General features: G+C 34.2%; 1 protein-coding gene across 3 annotated transcripts in view; it reads right to left on the bottom strand.

Moving 5' to 3' along the window:
• LOC123531184 (disintegrin and metalloproteinase domain-containing protein unc-71-like) overlaps window positions 1–16,980 on the bottom strand; it is a 74,385-nt gene extending 57,405 nt beyond the window's left edge. For all 3 annotated transcript variants that reach the window (XM_053517896.1, XM_053517897.1, XM_053517898.1), the window contains exons 1-3: window positions 16,821–16,980; window positions 5,953–6,101; window positions 4,954–5,036 (exon numbers count right to left, since the gene is read on the bottom strand). In XM_053517896.1, coding sequence (XP_053373871.1) covers window positions 4,954–5,036; window positions 5,953–6,101; window positions 16,821–16,896 — 308 coding nt within the window. In that variant the 5' untranslated portion in view covers window positions 16,897–16,980. The remainder of the gene's footprint in view (window positions 1–4,953; window positions 5,037–5,952; window positions 6,102–16,820) is intronic.
• Window positions 16,981–18,833: the final 1,853 nt, after the last annotated feature.

The raw sequence follows: 18,833 nt of genomic DNA, 5'->3' as shown, positions 1-18,833 counted from the left end.
ATAGGATCTGCAAATCCATGAATCGTGCTAGCTAAAAAAAAAAGAATTTCCGAAAACATCCCAATTTGTTTTCAATAAAGAGGCCCTGGACAGGTGAAACACGGGTTTCGTATACTTTTATAACCGCCATAAACTTGAAGCAACACTCTCTAAATGATTTTTCCATTTTCTCAGTGGACAAACGTAATGTAAAAATGCACTTGTCTGCCCGCAAAAAGTCCCGAGTCGAACAAGTCGGACATAGGAATTCCACACCCGTTTTGACCAAAATAGCTATTTCATATAGATATGAATCCTGTGCATTTAGATTTTTAAACATAATTTAATTATAAAATATGACTTTTATTTGTTAATTTTGTGGACTGACTAAACAATGAAATCCGCAAAAAAAAGTCCCCCACAAATAGTAGCTCCTTACAATTAATCTTGAGCAGTTGATCAATGTTCTGATAGACCATTTTGCAATATTGCTTTTGCTTTAATGCAAATGATATTGTGAAAGCAATTGTTCCTTATTCAAACATTTCAATTCTGAATTAATAAATTGTTTTTGTCCATTAATATTTTTTACCGGTAATGCCTGAATGTGAAAAAAAACATAACATCACAATACAACAAAATGTTAAGTACTCAATATGCACTTATGGTGAAATCTGTTTTAGTATAGACTTCAGTACTACAGACAATTGAAGTCTGTTCTTAACCGGGGTTTGTCACAATCTTAAAATTACCATGGCACTCATAACTACTTTTTTAATTTAAGGAAAACTGATAAACAATATTAATGAGATAAAACTAACCACACCCTGTGGCATCAATTTTTGCATTATGTGTCAAAAAATTATTATCTCCCTTTTACAAAAATATTCATGAATTTAGTCACTGCATCAGAAATATTTTCTTTACAGTTTTATTTGTTACTTGCCTTTCAAGTTTTAACAGGCAAAGGAAAACAGCACCTTTCCCAGTCAAAATTGATGGTTTATTACCATGGTAATTCATGGTTTACCATGGTAGTTCATGGTCATGGGACAATGGATTACCATGGTTGACCATGGCTGTGGTAATTGGCACCACAGTCATAAAACATGGTATCAGACCATGGTCAAAAATCATGGTTGTGAACCATGGTCGACCATGTTCGTACAAGGTCCACGACCATAGTCGACCATGGTGATTACTGACTATCAAAAACTATATAAATATGAATTTAAAAGGGTCATGAAAATACATGACAAATGCAGTCTATATCTATTTTTGCAAATCAGTCATTTATTTGTCATAAAACTGCTAGGATGACAACAAATTATAGTCAGACTATGAAAGTTTACCTTTGAATCTGTCTATAAATGCAGGAAAACTATTCTATAACAAGGAAAACTTTTGGAGCCAAAATGCAGTCAGGCAGTGTGTGAAAATTTAACTAACATGGTAGTCCATGGTCAACCTTGGCTGAAAAAAGTTGACCATGGTAGACCATGGTCAAACTGGTGATCATCTTTTCTGACCATGGTCAATCTTATATCACAATGGTAGACTATGGCCGACCGTGCTACCATGTTTTCACCATGGTATTTGATGGCTGACCATGTTAACCATCAAAAACCATGGTGACCATGGTGACCATGTTTGCCTGGGCTGCCTTGTTGTTTGTCAACAATTCATTTTGACTTTGTAACCCTGTATTTTCGATTTTTTCCTTTTAAGAAGCCAGACCCTTCTTAGCCATTGCTAGTTATTGCTTGCTAATGTACATTGTACAATAATGGTAGAGACGCTATGCGCACAATGCTGTGCAATGAAATCAATCCGACGTGCATTTAAGAAGTTAACTGAAAATAACTGGAGAAATACAATGCATATAAAAAATCTGATATGACCAATTCTTATTTTTACAGTCTGGTTTCTTAAAATATTTGTATTATTGCCAACAGACCACAAATTTTGTGTCAGATTTGATGAGTTCAGCAGAATTTTAGCAGTTCCATCACCCCTGGTCCATTGCCAACTAAAAACCGTTTAAATTACTAGTATTCGTGCTTGATATATGCCAGGATAAACAATTTATTCCTGCTACAATTTTTACTGTTTCTCCAGACATCAAATATTTATCGAGGAAAAACTATTTTTGAGCACAAAATATGTCTTCCTTTCTTTGCTAGCTGTTAAATAATGTATTTCATCACATTTTTTACACAAACCCAATTTTGGTATTACACTGGTGTAATAAAGCTCGAACGTTTGATGTTGTGATGTTGGTCGAATTCACTTGGGTCTATAATTGTTAAAGAAAGAAGAAATCATGAAAAGCTTATATGTGACAAAAGGAATATTACATTTGCGCCTTTCCACACTAAATTCATTAAACTTGCTGAATAAGCAGAGCCTCGCATTTTGCTACTTTATCCAACTTGTTTCATAAATTCAATAAAGACAATAATGTAATATCCTCTATATCAAAGCATCTCCACATCTTGTTGGACCATCCTTCCTGTGTTGTTCCTAAAAGCTTCTTCTGATAGCAATAATGAGAATGTTAGAGTGAAAGATAAAACAACTGTTTTTGAACCTTTCGCCACCAGTTCAAAGTTGGATACATTAACCACTAAACCAAGGTTCAATTACTAGTGTACTTGGACTTACATTCGTCTGTTTAAATGATACGCATATACACTTATAATGGTGAAAAATATTAATAATATCACTTAATGACTTTCTAAAGAATTAAGTTATAGCTTTCTCTGTCTTTCCTGCACTACGTAACTGCAAAACTTAATTTCCTTAGAAGGTCAACCTAAACGTAGAGCATATATTACGTGTGTCTTTTCATACTGACTTTATAAATTTTAAATAGTTGATCAAAATGATAAAGCATCAGGTTAAATGTAAAAAGATAAAAATGTTATACTCTCTGCATCATATGTTATCTTTCCTGTTAAAGCCCTGCTCCGCGGCTATTCAAATTCTATTGTGTGTATGCAGCCCATGATTACAATAGGTAACAGGCCACGCGCCATACTTTAGCACGCAAAACCACAGGTATTTTCTATATAATTTTATATAAAATAGACTCTATTTTGACAGGTGTCACTGTTCATAGTCATGACTTTCAGTGACAATTTAAGGTTAAAAGGTAGGACTGGAGCAGGTCTTTAAAACCTGGAAATTTCTTCTTTCTGTACAAAGTAAATTCAACCAACGAGCAATAATTTGTCAAACACTAAAAGCAATGACAACATCAAAATGTAATACCAAAATTATGGAATGGCTTTATTTGACTCTCAGGATGTCAAACAAGCAACAAACTAAAATACCTTACATGTATTAAAATGGCTCATCCCTTACCACAGCAAAAGAAAGTTTTACTTTTGCCTAATCAGATCAGTTGGCTGTTTGGTCTCAATTTTCAGAATTTTACAGTATGACAATGTAATACTATGCAAAGATCTTCTTCAAATATTCATGGAGTAATCTGACAACAATCTTTGTAAATTATTTATTTGACAGACATTTATTGCCCTGGCCTCATGCTTCTGGATAATGCCAACAACTGTTTGTCTGTGTTAGCCAAATATTCCAGACTGTTATTGTTTTTCAAATAATCTTCATAAACGTGACCTTTTGACCATTTTGATAAATTTATTTTGCTATATAGTACTGACTCTAACACAGTCTGCTAAAATCTGGCTTTCTCCCAGTAACATTGGTTGATTCCACTTGGAAAGGTTTTCATTTCAGTTCCATGAAAAGATACTGTTTGAGATCAAAAGGCTGCTCAATTATTAGATTTTTGCAGGAAAGATAAATTTGAAAACCAGCTTAAGAAATAACAGAGGTCCTGATCAGTAAATTATATCAAAATATATCAAAGAATATTACTGTCTATTAGGCCAAAGTCCCAAAAAACAACGAGAAATATCAAACAGGGAATGCCACGCACCAAAAGCGCAGCCTCCTCAAAACGAACCCCCCAGCACGCAAACGCGTGCACCACACACACACACACTCAAAGCTTACACATCAGGACAAAACGAACAACACACACACACACACACACTCAAAGCCAACACATAAGGACAAGACGAACAATAAGCATACGAGACATGGCCGGCGCTCCAAACATTGAGGTTCAACAACAAATTATTTTAAAATCAATGCAACAAGATACAGGTTCAACTATATAATACTGTAAAATCATTTAATTTCGTGGGCATGAAATTTCGTGGTTTTGGTCTAAATGGCAATTTCCTGGGGATATGAATTCGCAGATTTCAACTTTTGATCATAAAATGAATGGAAATTTTACTTCTTTGTTGTGATTAAATTTCATGGATTGACTTAACCACGAAATCCATGAAAATCAGTCCCCCACGAATATTTATGATTTCATGGTATTATGATGGACCAAGCTGTTTTCATAAATTTATACAAGGAAAAGTGAATTTATCCATAACTGGTACTCAAAGAATGATACACAGTATTGCTCCAGTAGACAAAGCTATCACATATAAATTGGGCTGAATTTCAGCAGTTATTTTTTGTTATTTCTGAATTTTGTTGTGCAAAGTTTATATCTCAATAATTAATTATTATAAAAAAATTTCTAATATGAGTCACAAGCTGAAAAATAGAGTTACTACTTTTTCAGGAATTGTGGGGAGAACTACTTAAAAGGTAAATAACAGACTAACTTGAAAGTATTTTAAATTTAGGTTGACAATCACTTATAGCAACCCTAAATGGATAAAAGAGTGTAGCATTATTGTGTATCTGTATTAATCTGTATGTTATGGCACAAGTTTTATTTAGTGGTACTGTCAAGCATGTCACCATTTTATGATCACATGGTATTTATGGTCACACGTATGATTTTCTTGGAAGCAGAGACAACTGCTTGTCAATATTCCTGTGCGGAGATTACTAAGTAATGGTATTCAGAATGTTCTTACTTACTCATTTCTCTCCAGTTTCAGCTTGTGTTTTTTCTTGTCTATAATGATCTGTAGCGTCACTTGCTGTAAGTGCTCATACATTCCCTGAAAACAGAGACTTTACTGATTGTAATGATAACTAAGAAACTTAAGGTATTGGACCCATCATGAAAATTGACAATTATTTTTCCGTTAGTTTATGTATTCTCCATATTTTGGCATTCTCTGGTTGATATAAGAAATAATTTTCCCTTATGGCCCGAGGATACCGAAATCGCATACAGAATTTACGTAATCGCACAGACATTGCCAATTGTTATTACAGGTCCATTACCTTAAAGGCACCGGCCTCCAGATCGTACGACAACAAATAAAGAATTGTTTTTAGATATCTGGAAATTAGTGCTATATTTCTAAAGAATGCTTTAAAACTTAATTATACTGACAGACTATCGTTATGTTATGGAAAATTGTTATTACTAATTTTTACAATGAAACTCGAAAAGCGTTTGTAATATAAACTGCCTTGATTATAAATATTTATAATTGAACATGCATTAAACACAAAATCCTCAATAGTGGTATTGGTAATGGCAGCATAAAAGTTCTTTATTGCTGTGGCAGTCCAGGTTCAATTCCCAAAGCGGTAATACAAACAGTGGATAAAAAAAAAATTCAGTAGATTGCAGGCCGAGTACAAACTGCAGCAGGAAAAGCGAAACTTCTTGGCAGTTTGTCCTGCAGGAAAACTTGCTTTCAAAGAATTAGTCAAGCCCTGCACTAACTGTAGTGTAACAGAAAGAAATTGTTTTTGTAACTTCTCATGATAATTATCTACATGATATATTCACATAATACAATTACAGTTTACACTGGATTTAAATTTATGTTATGCTTGCAAAGGTTCTGCAGTATTTGTACACATTTGCATTAATTTATGTGACTGCAGCATTATTTATAACATATTTGACAGCACTGTTTCTGGAACTGATTGGGTACATGTTTAAAGGTCTGAACTTACATGTCCAATTTTGCGTACTCTTGTAGAGGCTGGTTCCAGGCTATGTTTCTTCACAAGCTTCACAAAAACTATCTGGAATGGTTTGGGAACCGTCCTCAACAGGAACCGGTTGAAAGGGTATTCTTGCATTAATCTCCCTACATCACGTTCTGAAAAATAGAAATTAAATATGTCACTTGATAAAACTTGCATTAACAAACTGAGCTCTATGGTACCAGGTGCATTAGTATATATAAGCTCTGAAAAAGAAAATAAACAAGAGCAGTCCTGCCTGTCCATAAGACAGCACACTCAACTTTTCTCATTGCTTGACTCAGAATATTAGAGCTTTGCCAGTAAAAACATTATAAAACTTGAACCAGAAAATTCTAAGTTAAAAAGGGGCATAACTCTGTCAAATTTCAAATAAGAGTTATGGGGATTATTTCTCCTGGTGTAGACTTTGATAGTAAATAACTATTTTAAAAGTCAAAAACCTTGATAGTAACAGAGATATTTGACTTTATCAATAACTTTAAACAATGGCAACGCCGATTATGACACCAACACTGGAGCAAGTGCCATATTAGCTCTACTTTTTCTTCGAAAAGTCGAGCTTAAAAAGAATTATAGATTTGCACCATTGTGATGGCTTGTGTGTTTTATGAATATACATGTACTTGCATGGAAAGATCTATTTCAATCAATGAAATGAAGTGTGAACATGCAACAGATCTTCAATTTGATCATAACATAAAATACGATCTGAAAATATTTCAAAGTTCCCAATGCCTTACAAAAGACAACAAAATCCCTGGGGGATTCAGCTGGGAAAAAATCAGCTTATCATCTCTTGCATGATTTAAGACAGAGATCAATGGTTTTAATGGTATTGATTCACTTCAGATGGCATGATGGTAATGTTTGTTTAGTATTTTGTCGGATTCTCCAGTGATTATTATACACTTACAACCAACAGGAAAAATAGGAAATGTTCAAACAAAGGAACTGCCATAAAATGACATGTAACTCTTGAAGATGCTTTTAAATTTGCTCCCCACTTCTCGTCCGCCATTGGCTTACTGTATTATCCGATTTCACAATAAATATTACTTTAATACCTGATCAACGAAATAACAAATTGTTCACTTTTCTGGCACTCTGCAGGATATAAGATCAAATCTTTTGTTATAACCAGGAAATCAGTATTTGGATATTTCTTTAATACTGTTTGCATTTAATGGATCAGATACACAGCTGGTGTCAATTTCAATACTTAAGATTGATTTATTGGCTGCTATAGAGAAGGGCTTTAGAAGCCAGGAAACAAAATGTAACAGGCTTCTGACAAAACTCACCCATTGACTCAACAATCTATAAATCTGTCAAGAAAACAATTAGTGGAGTAACCTTGTGGAGTTTTAGCATTACAGGGATCTGTAGATCAATATTATACAGATCAGTGTTGAAGCAACAGTTCCAGATACAGGTAATTAGCCTAATGACAGTTATAAAATGTCACACACATGTATTCTGTAGACAGATGACGACTGCTGCTTCTGGTCTGGTCTGCTGCTTCTGGTCTTGTTTTTTTTGTTTTTTTTTTTCTGGGGGGGGTGGGGGAGAGTGGGTAATAAGAAAACTGTCATTAGTGTCAAGGAGTCCATGCAAACAGAATTATTTTTTTAAGAGCAATCAGAGAGATTGATAAGGGATTTCACATGTCAGCTGCTAGAATCATATCATTAATGTATTCCTACACTGCAATATACATTCAAAAGCATGACATTTTTCTTCTGTACAATGTACATATATTCAATTCTTTTCAGCTTTTTGGACATTTTATCTTTTTCAATAAAATTTGGTAAATACTATATATATTTACAGATACATTAATTACCAGGATCCTAGAAGATTCTAGGGTCAGGCCATGAAACATGAAGCCCTTTCCTATTGCTATAGTCCCACTGTTCCACAGGTAACACCAAATGCAGGGCTTGCCTGTATGGACTGCCCTATTGCCCAGGGCAGGAAAAAGTGTAGTACAGGCAGGCAAAAAATCATACTGAGTTGCCCATTGGGCAAGTGAAATTAAAGATCTCCAGAAAATACTTCTAAGAAAATTATTTTCTACTGCTTGTGTTGCTTTACTGCATTGCAATATCTAGTCACATCACCATCCTACATTTGAGCAACCTAAAACTGGGTTTTGCATGGCAAGTAAAATATTGTTGAAGTTACCCTATGGGCGAATGGTCCACAGAGTTAACGTCAAGCCCTGAACTGACTTTATTCGCATAACACATTACTGTTTAATTTTGCCTAAAACTTACTGACTGAATCAAATTTACTTTTTCATATCTTACCTTTTCAAACATGTCAGAGCCCTGAAAAAAATATATGTCTTCAAAAGGTCTGAAGACATGGTTGTAACTTTTAAAGAAGTTAATATTTAAACCCATGCCACTGAATTTTTATTACAATTTTTTTGTTCAGTCTGACAAAGAATGATTCATCTCTTACTACATTATTATCCTAAACAAACCTTCCATTAATTTATATCACACAAAATTACAGGTATAAACCCTAGATAATTACTAACTCGGAATTAATTACTACTGCACTTGGGTTATTACTGGTGCACATGGAGGAAAAAAGGGAAAACTCAGAGCTTTAAGCACTGAAGAAAAAACATCAAAGCTTTCAATAACTCACAAAACACATGTGGTAAAAGTAACAAAACATGGAATAACCATAGAAACCATTCATCACAGAAAATATGAAGTTCTAAAACTTGCTCTTCGATGTCTTGTGAAAAGAACTGTATTAAAAGGTACTTGCTGTATTTCGGTTCACCCTGGTTCTGTTTCAAACAGATACTGGCAACTTCCCCCTCCCCCACCCCCTCCCTACCCCCACCCCTATCTCCAGCAAGTGAAAGTTCTAGATATAATATTTAATTTAAGGTTATTCTGCACATCTGAATCAAATATTGTTCTACAATGTAGAATTTTATTGAATAATATTTTTCACTGTATCCAAAGGAAACATTGTGTGCTTGATATTTCATAATATTGGTCCTTCAATCCATTTTCAGGATGGACTTCTATGGGAAGCTAGCACTTTTGATGACATTTCCGAGACATAAAAAGTTCCATACTGTAAACTAAATTACTAGACTTTAAGGAAACTTTTCACACAAGCAGATTTACCTGCTTTCAATTATAACTCAGTGTGCTTAAATTTTTCAATAATTTGCCAAATATTAATTGAAGTCATTATACTGTTGCTTATTTCATGTTTATGATGATTGTTATAATTTTAAATTATTTTACATCAAAACCCATTTACTGTCAACATTAACCTTAAAAGGTTGTAACGCTGCAAGTTTAACACTAAGTATACAGGACATAACAGATTCAAGGCAACATTTATCCTACTCATATAATCATAATGGCTACCATGCATTATATATGTCATCATTTCTGGATAATCAAATGTGTAGAATCACCTTAATACGATACCGAGCAGTTTCTACACTTGCAATATGCTGAAGAAAATAAGTCAGACAGACAGACAGACAGATAACTTTATTCACCCAAGGTATTATATAATACTACATGAGGATATACAAATAAATTTGAATAAAGCCAAAACTAGTTCCGGTAGTAACCTGCAAAAAAAAAAAAAAGAGTGCAATCAATTGTTAACAAATACATGTATATATGTATTGAGGGGGAACTCATTTACTCCTTTAACACAAATACATGATAAACTCACGTTTAATAACAACTTCTAAAGAACAAATATGGAAAAAAAGATGTTTAGTTAATTGACAAAAACACAGTAATACACACACACACACACACACACACACAAGGGAGATTACGAAATATATAAGTTCAGTAGGAACTACATAATACGTCGCAATGATTTAAAGTAAAGCGTGGGAGTATGTGATTAGGCTTTAATGACCTGTCATTCTATATTTAGACAAAAATAAGAGTTTGCTTATATGGATCAATAACAGCGAATTACGGATAGGTTACACGTGCTCGGATTTACTCTATGAGGTTTGTAGGTCATATATATTTACTGTCTTAAGTGTTTTGTATTTTAGTTACTAACTTGAGAAAAAAGGAAGGTTATTTGCGTATCTGCAACTGGGAGGCAATATCAAAACTTAGAAATAATAATTCGTAGAAAAGAGCAGAGATGCACTAGCGAATTTGCGTCTGTTGACTGTATAATTTGTCGAAATGAAAGATCGCTATCCTGAATATTCGAATCGCGCAGGTATCTATTTCTTTCTTGCCTAAAGAATTCGCAACTGAGTAGATAATGTCGTTCATTTCCGACGGAGTTATTACTGCACAGTGGGCATATACGTTCCTGAAATGGGGTTCCATCATAACGGCCTGTTTCAACTGGAAATCTGTGGTTGCTGGTGCGAAATTTAAGAAGCGTTAGATAATCTTTCCTACTTAGTACATTGAAATAATTTTCGTATTCATGGCAATGTTTAAAGCTATTGTAAAACAGACCTTTTGTTGAAAGCTGCATTTGGCTATGCCAGTGTTGTTTGAACTGGTCGACGAGAGTTTGGTTTATTCTTTTTGGTGTACTTTTATTTAGTGCTACATCTTGATTAAGCCATAAGTCTGACCTTCCAACCGAATCCAGAATTTCTTTGATTTTAGAGATCCATTTAAAACTAACGTCATTTTGGTTAAGCATATATTTATACATCAAAAATGAAATCTTATTTTCTTTTCCTAGTAGCAATCTTGTCCAGAAGGATATCATCTTGAATTTTATAGATATTGAAACTGGGAACGTCCCAGTTTCTCCATATAACATGTACATTGGAGTACTTTTCCTAGCATTCGATATTTTTCTAAGAAAATCATTATTTATTTTTTCTAGCAAATTAATATTTTCGAACCCATAAATTTCGGATCCGTAGGTAAGAATAGGTAGAACCGTGTGGTGGTAAAGTTTGATAGTTAAGTCTACTGGCAGGTGAGCATTTTGGGTTTTTGTAAATAAAAGATACATGGCTTTGCTGGCTTGTTGAGCTACGTGTTTTCTGGCTCTCAGGAAAGATCCATTACTGGAAAAGGTTACCCCCAGATAGTGGTAATTGTCCGTTATTTCAATTTCTTCGTCCCCTAGTTTAAAGATAAAATTAGAATTATTTCGAGAGCCAAAAACAATTATCTTAGTTTTTCTTTTGTTTACCTCCAATTTCCATTGGCTACAATAATTATAAAAAGCATTTAAACTATTTTGAAAGTCATATTGGTTATTAGATAATATTACAGTGTCGTCGGCATAAAGCAAAAGTAAAAGTTTAAGCCAGGTTTCCCCACTGATTGGGTCACTGAGACTTATGCCTTGGACATTATGTGTTTCTAAATAACTTCGCAAATCATTCAAATAAAGGGAAAACAGGATGGGGCTTAGGTTTTCACCCTGACGAACCCCGATTTCAGATAGAAAAAATGGAGACTGTGTGTTATTGTGCACCACACAGGACTTTATATTTTGATACATGTTGAAAATTACCTGAAAAAATTTGCCATTTACAGACGTTTGCAGTAGTTTGTGCCAGAGACCAAACCGCCAGATCTTATCGAAGCATTGTGAGAAATCTATGAACGAACAGAACAGTTTTTGCTTCTTTTTCTTAATAATTTCAATCAGTGCATGTAAAGTAAATATATGATCAGAGCAGGAGTATCCGCTCCTAAAACCTGCCTGATTTTCATCGAGTAAGTTAAAGTCCTCGATATAGCTAGTAAGTCTGCGATTTAGAATGGAAGTAAATAATTTCCCGAGACATGATAGGATGGTAATCGGTCTATAAGAGCCGCAGTCCGTGGGGTTACCTTTATTTTTGTATATAGGAATGATCATGCCTTGTGACCAAGATTTCGGAATGATACCCGTATCGAGTATGCTATTAAAGAGACGGTTATACACAGGGAGAAGTAACGATTTTGTGGCTTTGATATATTCATTTAAGATATTGTCTGTCGGGCAAGACGCTTTTCCATTGTTCAAATTATCTATGCATTTAATTATTTCAAGATCCGTGATAGGCATGTTAAGAAACAAGTTTGAATCATTATAAAGTTTGGATCATCTAGTAGTTCATCTTCATCAATGTCTACACTTGGCTTCGTGTTAATACTTTTAAAGTGGTCATAAAACTCATTTATGGACGGATGTTCTGTGTTATTGGTTTTGGGTTTTAAGCTTTTCAGAAATTGCCAGTATTGCTTAGGGCTTTTAGAATGCATATTTCTGAGCTTATTCGCTTTTTCAATCTTGTACTTGTTAATGAAATAATTCATTGTTCTTTTATATTCTTTGCTGGCGTTCTTTAGCCTAAGCTTGCTATTAGCGGAACGGTTATTGCGATAGTTTGATTTAGCATCATGATAATTTTTCCTAGCCTTATTACATTTTGTTCCAAACCACGGCTTGTTATTTCTTATGGAGTAACTATTTCTTACACGAGATCGGTTAACTTCAGGGAAAGAACAACTTGCAGAGTTTTCGAACAAAAGCTGTATTTCATCAGTAACGTGTTCAATTGATAGCTCTGTCTGCGGTAAGTTTAATGTGTTTAATATGGAATTTAAGTGACCTGAGTTAATATTTTTAACAAATTCGTCCTTGAGGTTATCTCGCCAAATCGGCTTTTTGGCTACTTGAGGACCGGAGCCGTTAAAACTTGGTAAGCTTTGTTCACATTTAAGAGACCAGTAAAGCGCACTGTGACCGTCGGAAAAAAGCGCATCCGTTTCGTTTATTTCAAATTCGGATAGGAATTCGTAACATTCTGCGCTTGCAATTAGGTAATCTATCACTGACTTATCTCTAAATGTAAAAGCACCTATGTTGCTGTCTTTTCCAAGCCTCCCGTTTGCAATAAAAAGATTATTATTCCGACATAAATCTATGACTAATAAACCATGCGTATTTGTTTTCTTATCCTTGGAGGTGCGGGTAAGGGGTATAGACAAATTTTCTAAAATAACGTATTTATCAAAGTGCATGATAGAGTCCTGGTCAATTTCAAAGATATCATTCAGATACGTGTCAGATGGTATATAATCATTCATTTGAGCTATTCTGCCGTTAACATCACCGGCCAACATGACATATTTATTCTGGCTACATTTAGAAATAATTTCATTTTCAAAAAGATTCAAATCGTAGTCATTAATGAAGCGTGAATTTTCAGGAGGGAGATATATCACACCTAAAATTAAATTTTCATTCATTAATAAAAGCTGTTTGTCGACATTAATCCAAAGGATATACTCATTATCATTTGGTATAACATGTATAAATTTTGCAATTGGCTCTTTTACATATAACCCTATGCCACCTGATTTGCGTTTGTAATTTTGACCTCTAGGTTTTGATAAAAAAGTATAATTTTCAATGTCTACAATATCATAACTGTCAATATGCGTCTCTACAACACAAAAAATGTCATGCAATAAAACAAATTCAACAAAATCTGGATATTCCAGTCTTTTTTGTAAGTATTGTTCTACAAAAATTGCATTGGTTGGTCTGCAAAACCTAGCAATCTACATATATATTTATATCAGATGTTCATGCCAGACAAACTTGATAACCGAAAGACAAACATGATGCAAAAGTAATTCACTTGCATAACAATCACCCTAGGGCAAACTTCATAGGACCAACATCACTAGATCCTTGTATCAGATAAGCCCAACATCTCCATGCCTGTATAACACAAGTTGCTGCTGCTGCTGTCTATATTATTTATGAAATAATATAATATCTCATAAATTTAATGATTTGTCATTGAGTAAAATCATTGTTTGGAGTTCAGATGTGAATGAATTATATATGATGGTGCAGCCTAAGTGATTTAATATATGCACAGATCTGAATGAAAAACAATGATTTTACTAATAAACATGCTAAAGAGCAAATCTCTAAATGAAATATATATCATTTTGACTCTAATACATTATCATGGATTATTGTCTACATCTTTAAAGATAATTCACCAAACATTTGCCTGTTCTGTGCGGTTTTCTTTTACATGCGCTGCTATGACATCTGATGCTATGGCGTAATTATTGTGTCATATACAAACTGTGCGTGTGTTGCAAAATAACACACAGATTCAACCTTCTTCGTGTAAAAGTTAAAACTTAAATAAATTGGGTTCGGTTAGAATATATATTTATACAAACTTTGAGATAAAAAAAAAATCAGTCTGTGTAATGGTCCTTGCAATAAGCAATTAATGCTATTAAATCTTTAATTAAAATATCAATTAATTTTTGATTCCATAACTATATTAAGCCTTTCTTTATAAATTAATAAAGAGTTTCCTAAACAGGGGTTTCATTAACAGCAGACAGCTGAATTTGCAAAGTAGAAGTGTCTACTTGTCTGCATATTTAGAACTTTTTGCCACAGGAAAAGTAGCCGTGGCTTCCAACCATTTAATGCAGGGGGAAATCCCCGTCCACAGCCCTTCATTAAACCCATTCCTAAATCAGTTACAAAATGTATTTCTTTTTAAAAAGTTTAAAATGTAAATTGTTTGTTTTATGATGTCATACAAGTTCAATAATTTACAACACTTATTTCAGGTATTCTCAACCTTAAAGTATTCCAAACGGAAACAACCTGTTATATCTACCTAAGCACACATTATTTATCAGGCAAATTATTGTTATCAAGTTTCCTAATTTCTTACCTCAGATGTTAGATGATCTGATAATTGCTGAACTAATAGTCAATAGCCAATTATGCAATTCCTAGATCACTGATAATAATATCAATGATACCTACATTTTTTTTCTTTTTATCATTCATCTTACTAAATCATACTATAAAGGAACTAACTGAAGAAATAATAGAAATAAAGGAATAAATAATGTGTTTAATTTACTTCCAATTATCAGCTTTTCTGCCTTTAACACTTTAATGGTGTCAATTAAGTAATTAGACACATTTTGCCTTTAGATATTTTCCAGTATCAATGATTATGAGATTTTTATTATAATATAATAACTGCAATAATAGATAGATTTTATCTTGCCAGGCTTTTCAAAGCCCTTATTCAAGTTATTGATATGACTTTCATAATTGCCATCATTTTGCACCTTGGAGTCTCCATTTTGTAATCTGAACGTTAATTAAAATTAAAGTACATTGTATCTATTGTTAGAAAATCTTATAATTTTCGTCTCTCTAAAAAATTCTGTTTTAGAATTGTATTTCTTCTTTATTCACAGCCATAAAAGAAGCACTTAAAGAAACTTTTAGTTTGAGCTGAAAAATGAGAAGACATGTCCAGATTTTCTAGGCTGACTGCCCTTTTAAGCACTCACATATGCGTACACAAATGTTATTTGTATACAGCCTTTCAACAGCTTCTTCCATACATGTGCAAATATTTCTCCAGTAATGATGGCTTAACCCTTAACTTCTTGCTAAATTTCTGTAATGAACTTGTCCATCTTTCAATTTGGACAGTAACATTAACTGTTAAAAGGGGTGCTTACTGAAAAAATACTGACTGAATGGCAACAGTGCAGATCATGATCAGACTGCATGGATGTGCAGGCTGATCATGATCTACACTGGTCGCAAAGGCAGAATCAGTTGTGTCCAGCATCATAAGGGTTAGGGTCTGGCAAACCCTTCAATATATCATGTAAATTGAATACAACAGAACAATACCTCTCCATCCCTTCACTCACTCACTGGCGATACAACTTCCTGAAAAAATGGGGATAATTTGTGTAAACTGCTCTGACCACCTCCAGACTGATACCCTATAGCATTGCCTGATTCATTCCGCCATCCACTTTTACCAATTTTTCAAGCTAATATTTTTTTAAATGAACATATCACCTGTCAAAAAATTTCTCAGTATTTCTATTGCTAGTATACTCTTCTGGAGTAAAGGATTACTGAAGATGAGATGATGAAGACAAACTTTCACCTGAACTTTTATAAAGTAGATCCTACAACAATGTAGCGTTTCTCATATCGGGCGGCCTCGGTAGCTGATTGGTAGAGCACGGCACGGTAAGCCATAATTCCGAGGTTCGAGTCCCGGTCAAGGCTGCACATTTTTCCTTCAGCAGACTGTTCATTTGGAGGTTCTACCGAGATGTTCACCCTTGGAGCCCATGCCGGGCAAGGCAGTTTGGCTGGGGTGTGCATCTGAATCCGGTTAACAGTCTGCGGCAGACATTGGCTAGGAGTGCCAATGTCTCGCAATAAGAGAGAAAGTGTGTAGCAGTTCTGTAGCTCAATTGGTAGAGCTTTGGCACGGTAAGCGGAAGGTCCAAGGTTCGAGTCCCGGTCAAGGCTGCACATTTTTCCTGAGACTGTTACAACAGTATTCTGTGGTCTTAACCTCACTCATTAATCTTATTTGGATAGCTTATCTTATTTCATGATCTGATATTTTATTGTTGTCATCCCTCTGTGATGGACAGCATATTTAAGTAATGTCCCTAAAAACCCCATTATTTGGATTATTGAGGTCCTGTCTTTGAAGGGGTGGGTTTTTCCAATCATGTTATGTGACATTAACATATACAATTCAATAGTAATTATAATTTTTCTATATTTTAATACCTAAAAATATTGAAATTAGATTAATATTAATGTCAGGATGCAGCTGTATTATTCTAAATAAATAAAAATTAAAATAAGAAACAAATTATTAATTTAGATAGATGAAAAACTCCACTCCAACATTGTGAGTCATGGCTTTACTAATGTCATACACTCCATGTAATATAATGAGATTTCGCGATCAATAAATCAATTACCCATCAATTAATTTGACAATTAATACTTACTAATTCTACTACATTCTATTTCCGAAAAAATAAATCCAATCACAATAACCAGTAAATACCCTGAAAGAAATCGCATTTCTTTAACACACACAAAAAAATTTTTATTTCACAAATGCACTACATTTTATCCATCCGTCAAACACACTATCAACACAAAAAGTGCAAACTTCAAAGGAGCCGCTGATACACGAGCCTCGTTTTCAAGTTTTATGACTCTAATAATGGGACACAACTCATTTACAAATTGAATAAAATGTGTCACGAGTTATCTCGTTTTTCTAGCCATTATAACAAACATATTTTTCTTAAGATATTAATACAAACATTTATTAATAAATGATCGCATTTACACTGCAATCAGGCACGTAATTCAATATACACGGTGGCCAACCCATGTGGCATTTCTGTATCATACACACGGGGGAATCGCTCGATTCAGATAATTCTAAATTGTCGCTAATAAATTTCCTCATTATTTGTTTGTTTTATTTATATAAATATTCCTTTTTTATTTATTAAAAAAAAGAACAAGGATGAATATCAAAAAATATATGGCCACGTTTTAAAACCACAGCATTACCAAAGTGCATAATTTTGTTTGTTTTATCTATATTCTTCTTTTTTGTATTTATTATAAAAAAGGGTTGAATACCAACATGTATAACCACGTTCCAAAAACGCAGCAACCCCAAAGTGCAACCCACAGCACGCGCACGTGCACAAGACTGGCACATACAAACAAACACTGCACATAAAAAGACAAACCAAGCCCACTAAGACCAAAGGAACAAATAAAGGATAAAAAGTGGGAACCGCCTTGGAACGGTCAGTGGCAAAGTTTAACCGGTTTATGGTGCGTACCCGCCTATTATCTTACCCCAACCATGATTCAAAGTCACAGGACAGTGTAAATAAGTTATCCCCGCTAGGTGAAACCCTAACACACGCAATGGCAAAAGAAGACGTGGCATGTAAAACACAAAAATGCCCTTATAAATTTACATAAATAAGCAATCCTTACGAACTAAAAACGCATGTCTCAATGACTTTGTAAAAGGCAGAGCATCAGGAGAAACACCCATAAGGGCCCGACGAAACAGGTCAATACAGTTCAGTCCTGGTGAGATTTAAAACGTGCCTTTCATAGAGTCCCCTGCATGTTCCGTATCAAAGAGGGAAGCATATAGTCCAACTGTAGAAGTGCTGAACACTAAACATGCGGAATGACTAGAAACAGTTAGGTCATAACCTCTTAATAAAATATTGTTATTAAAATAGTGGCTTGATCTGGGAGGCTGTGTGACCCTTTTATCATATACTTTCATCTTTTTGTTTGTTGTTTTGTTATCAAACGAAATCTTCAATGTTATCACAGAGATGATTATACAATACCCAAAGCTATGAAAGCGGGACTGTTGGAACCACCCACGCCGAAATGTTCAAGCTGAAAAACTAAACAGTACCAAAATCACAACATAAACGTCGTGCTGAGCGATCTGATAAGATCGTAATATTACAGCTCTGATTGAATGAGACTTTTTTTGGTCGCCACACGGCACAAACAACGGCTGCTGTGAAGCCGTATTTTTGACAGAATTTATGTAGGTATATAATAAAACGTTTTATTACTTTCCAAAAAAGTAAAGTTAGAAAGTTACCATGATATTGTGGCTCATCTCTGCCATTTCGTTCCTTTCAAATGGATCAACACGCCAACACAACAAATACGGTTGTCGTCGTATCGGCAATTTATCGAAATTGCGAGCGAGAAATGTAGCATTTTCCCTTGCAAAAGTCTTTTGAATCTGGACAGTTAGTTTTTCATTTATTAAAGTGTGTGGTAGGTATGTATACAAAATAGAGAAATCATATGTACTGACGAAAGAAACCTTGTAACTATTAATTTTCAACTTTCTAGGACTTCGCAAGAATATTTAACAGAACAAAATAAGTTTATACCAAAGTTTTCGTATATTTTAACGCAATATGATTTACATAGGCAGAAAGACGTGA

This window comes from Mercenaria mercenaria, chromosome 11, assembly GCF_021730395.1.
Source record: "Mercenaria mercenaria strain notata chromosome 11, MADL_Memer_1, whole genome shotgun sequence".
Taxonomy (NCBI): domain Eukaryota; kingdom Metazoa; phylum Mollusca; class Bivalvia; order Venerida; family Veneridae; genus Mercenaria; species Mercenaria mercenaria.
Note: the sequence above shows the minus strand (reverse complement) of the source record. Positions and strands in the feature narration are given on the sequence as shown.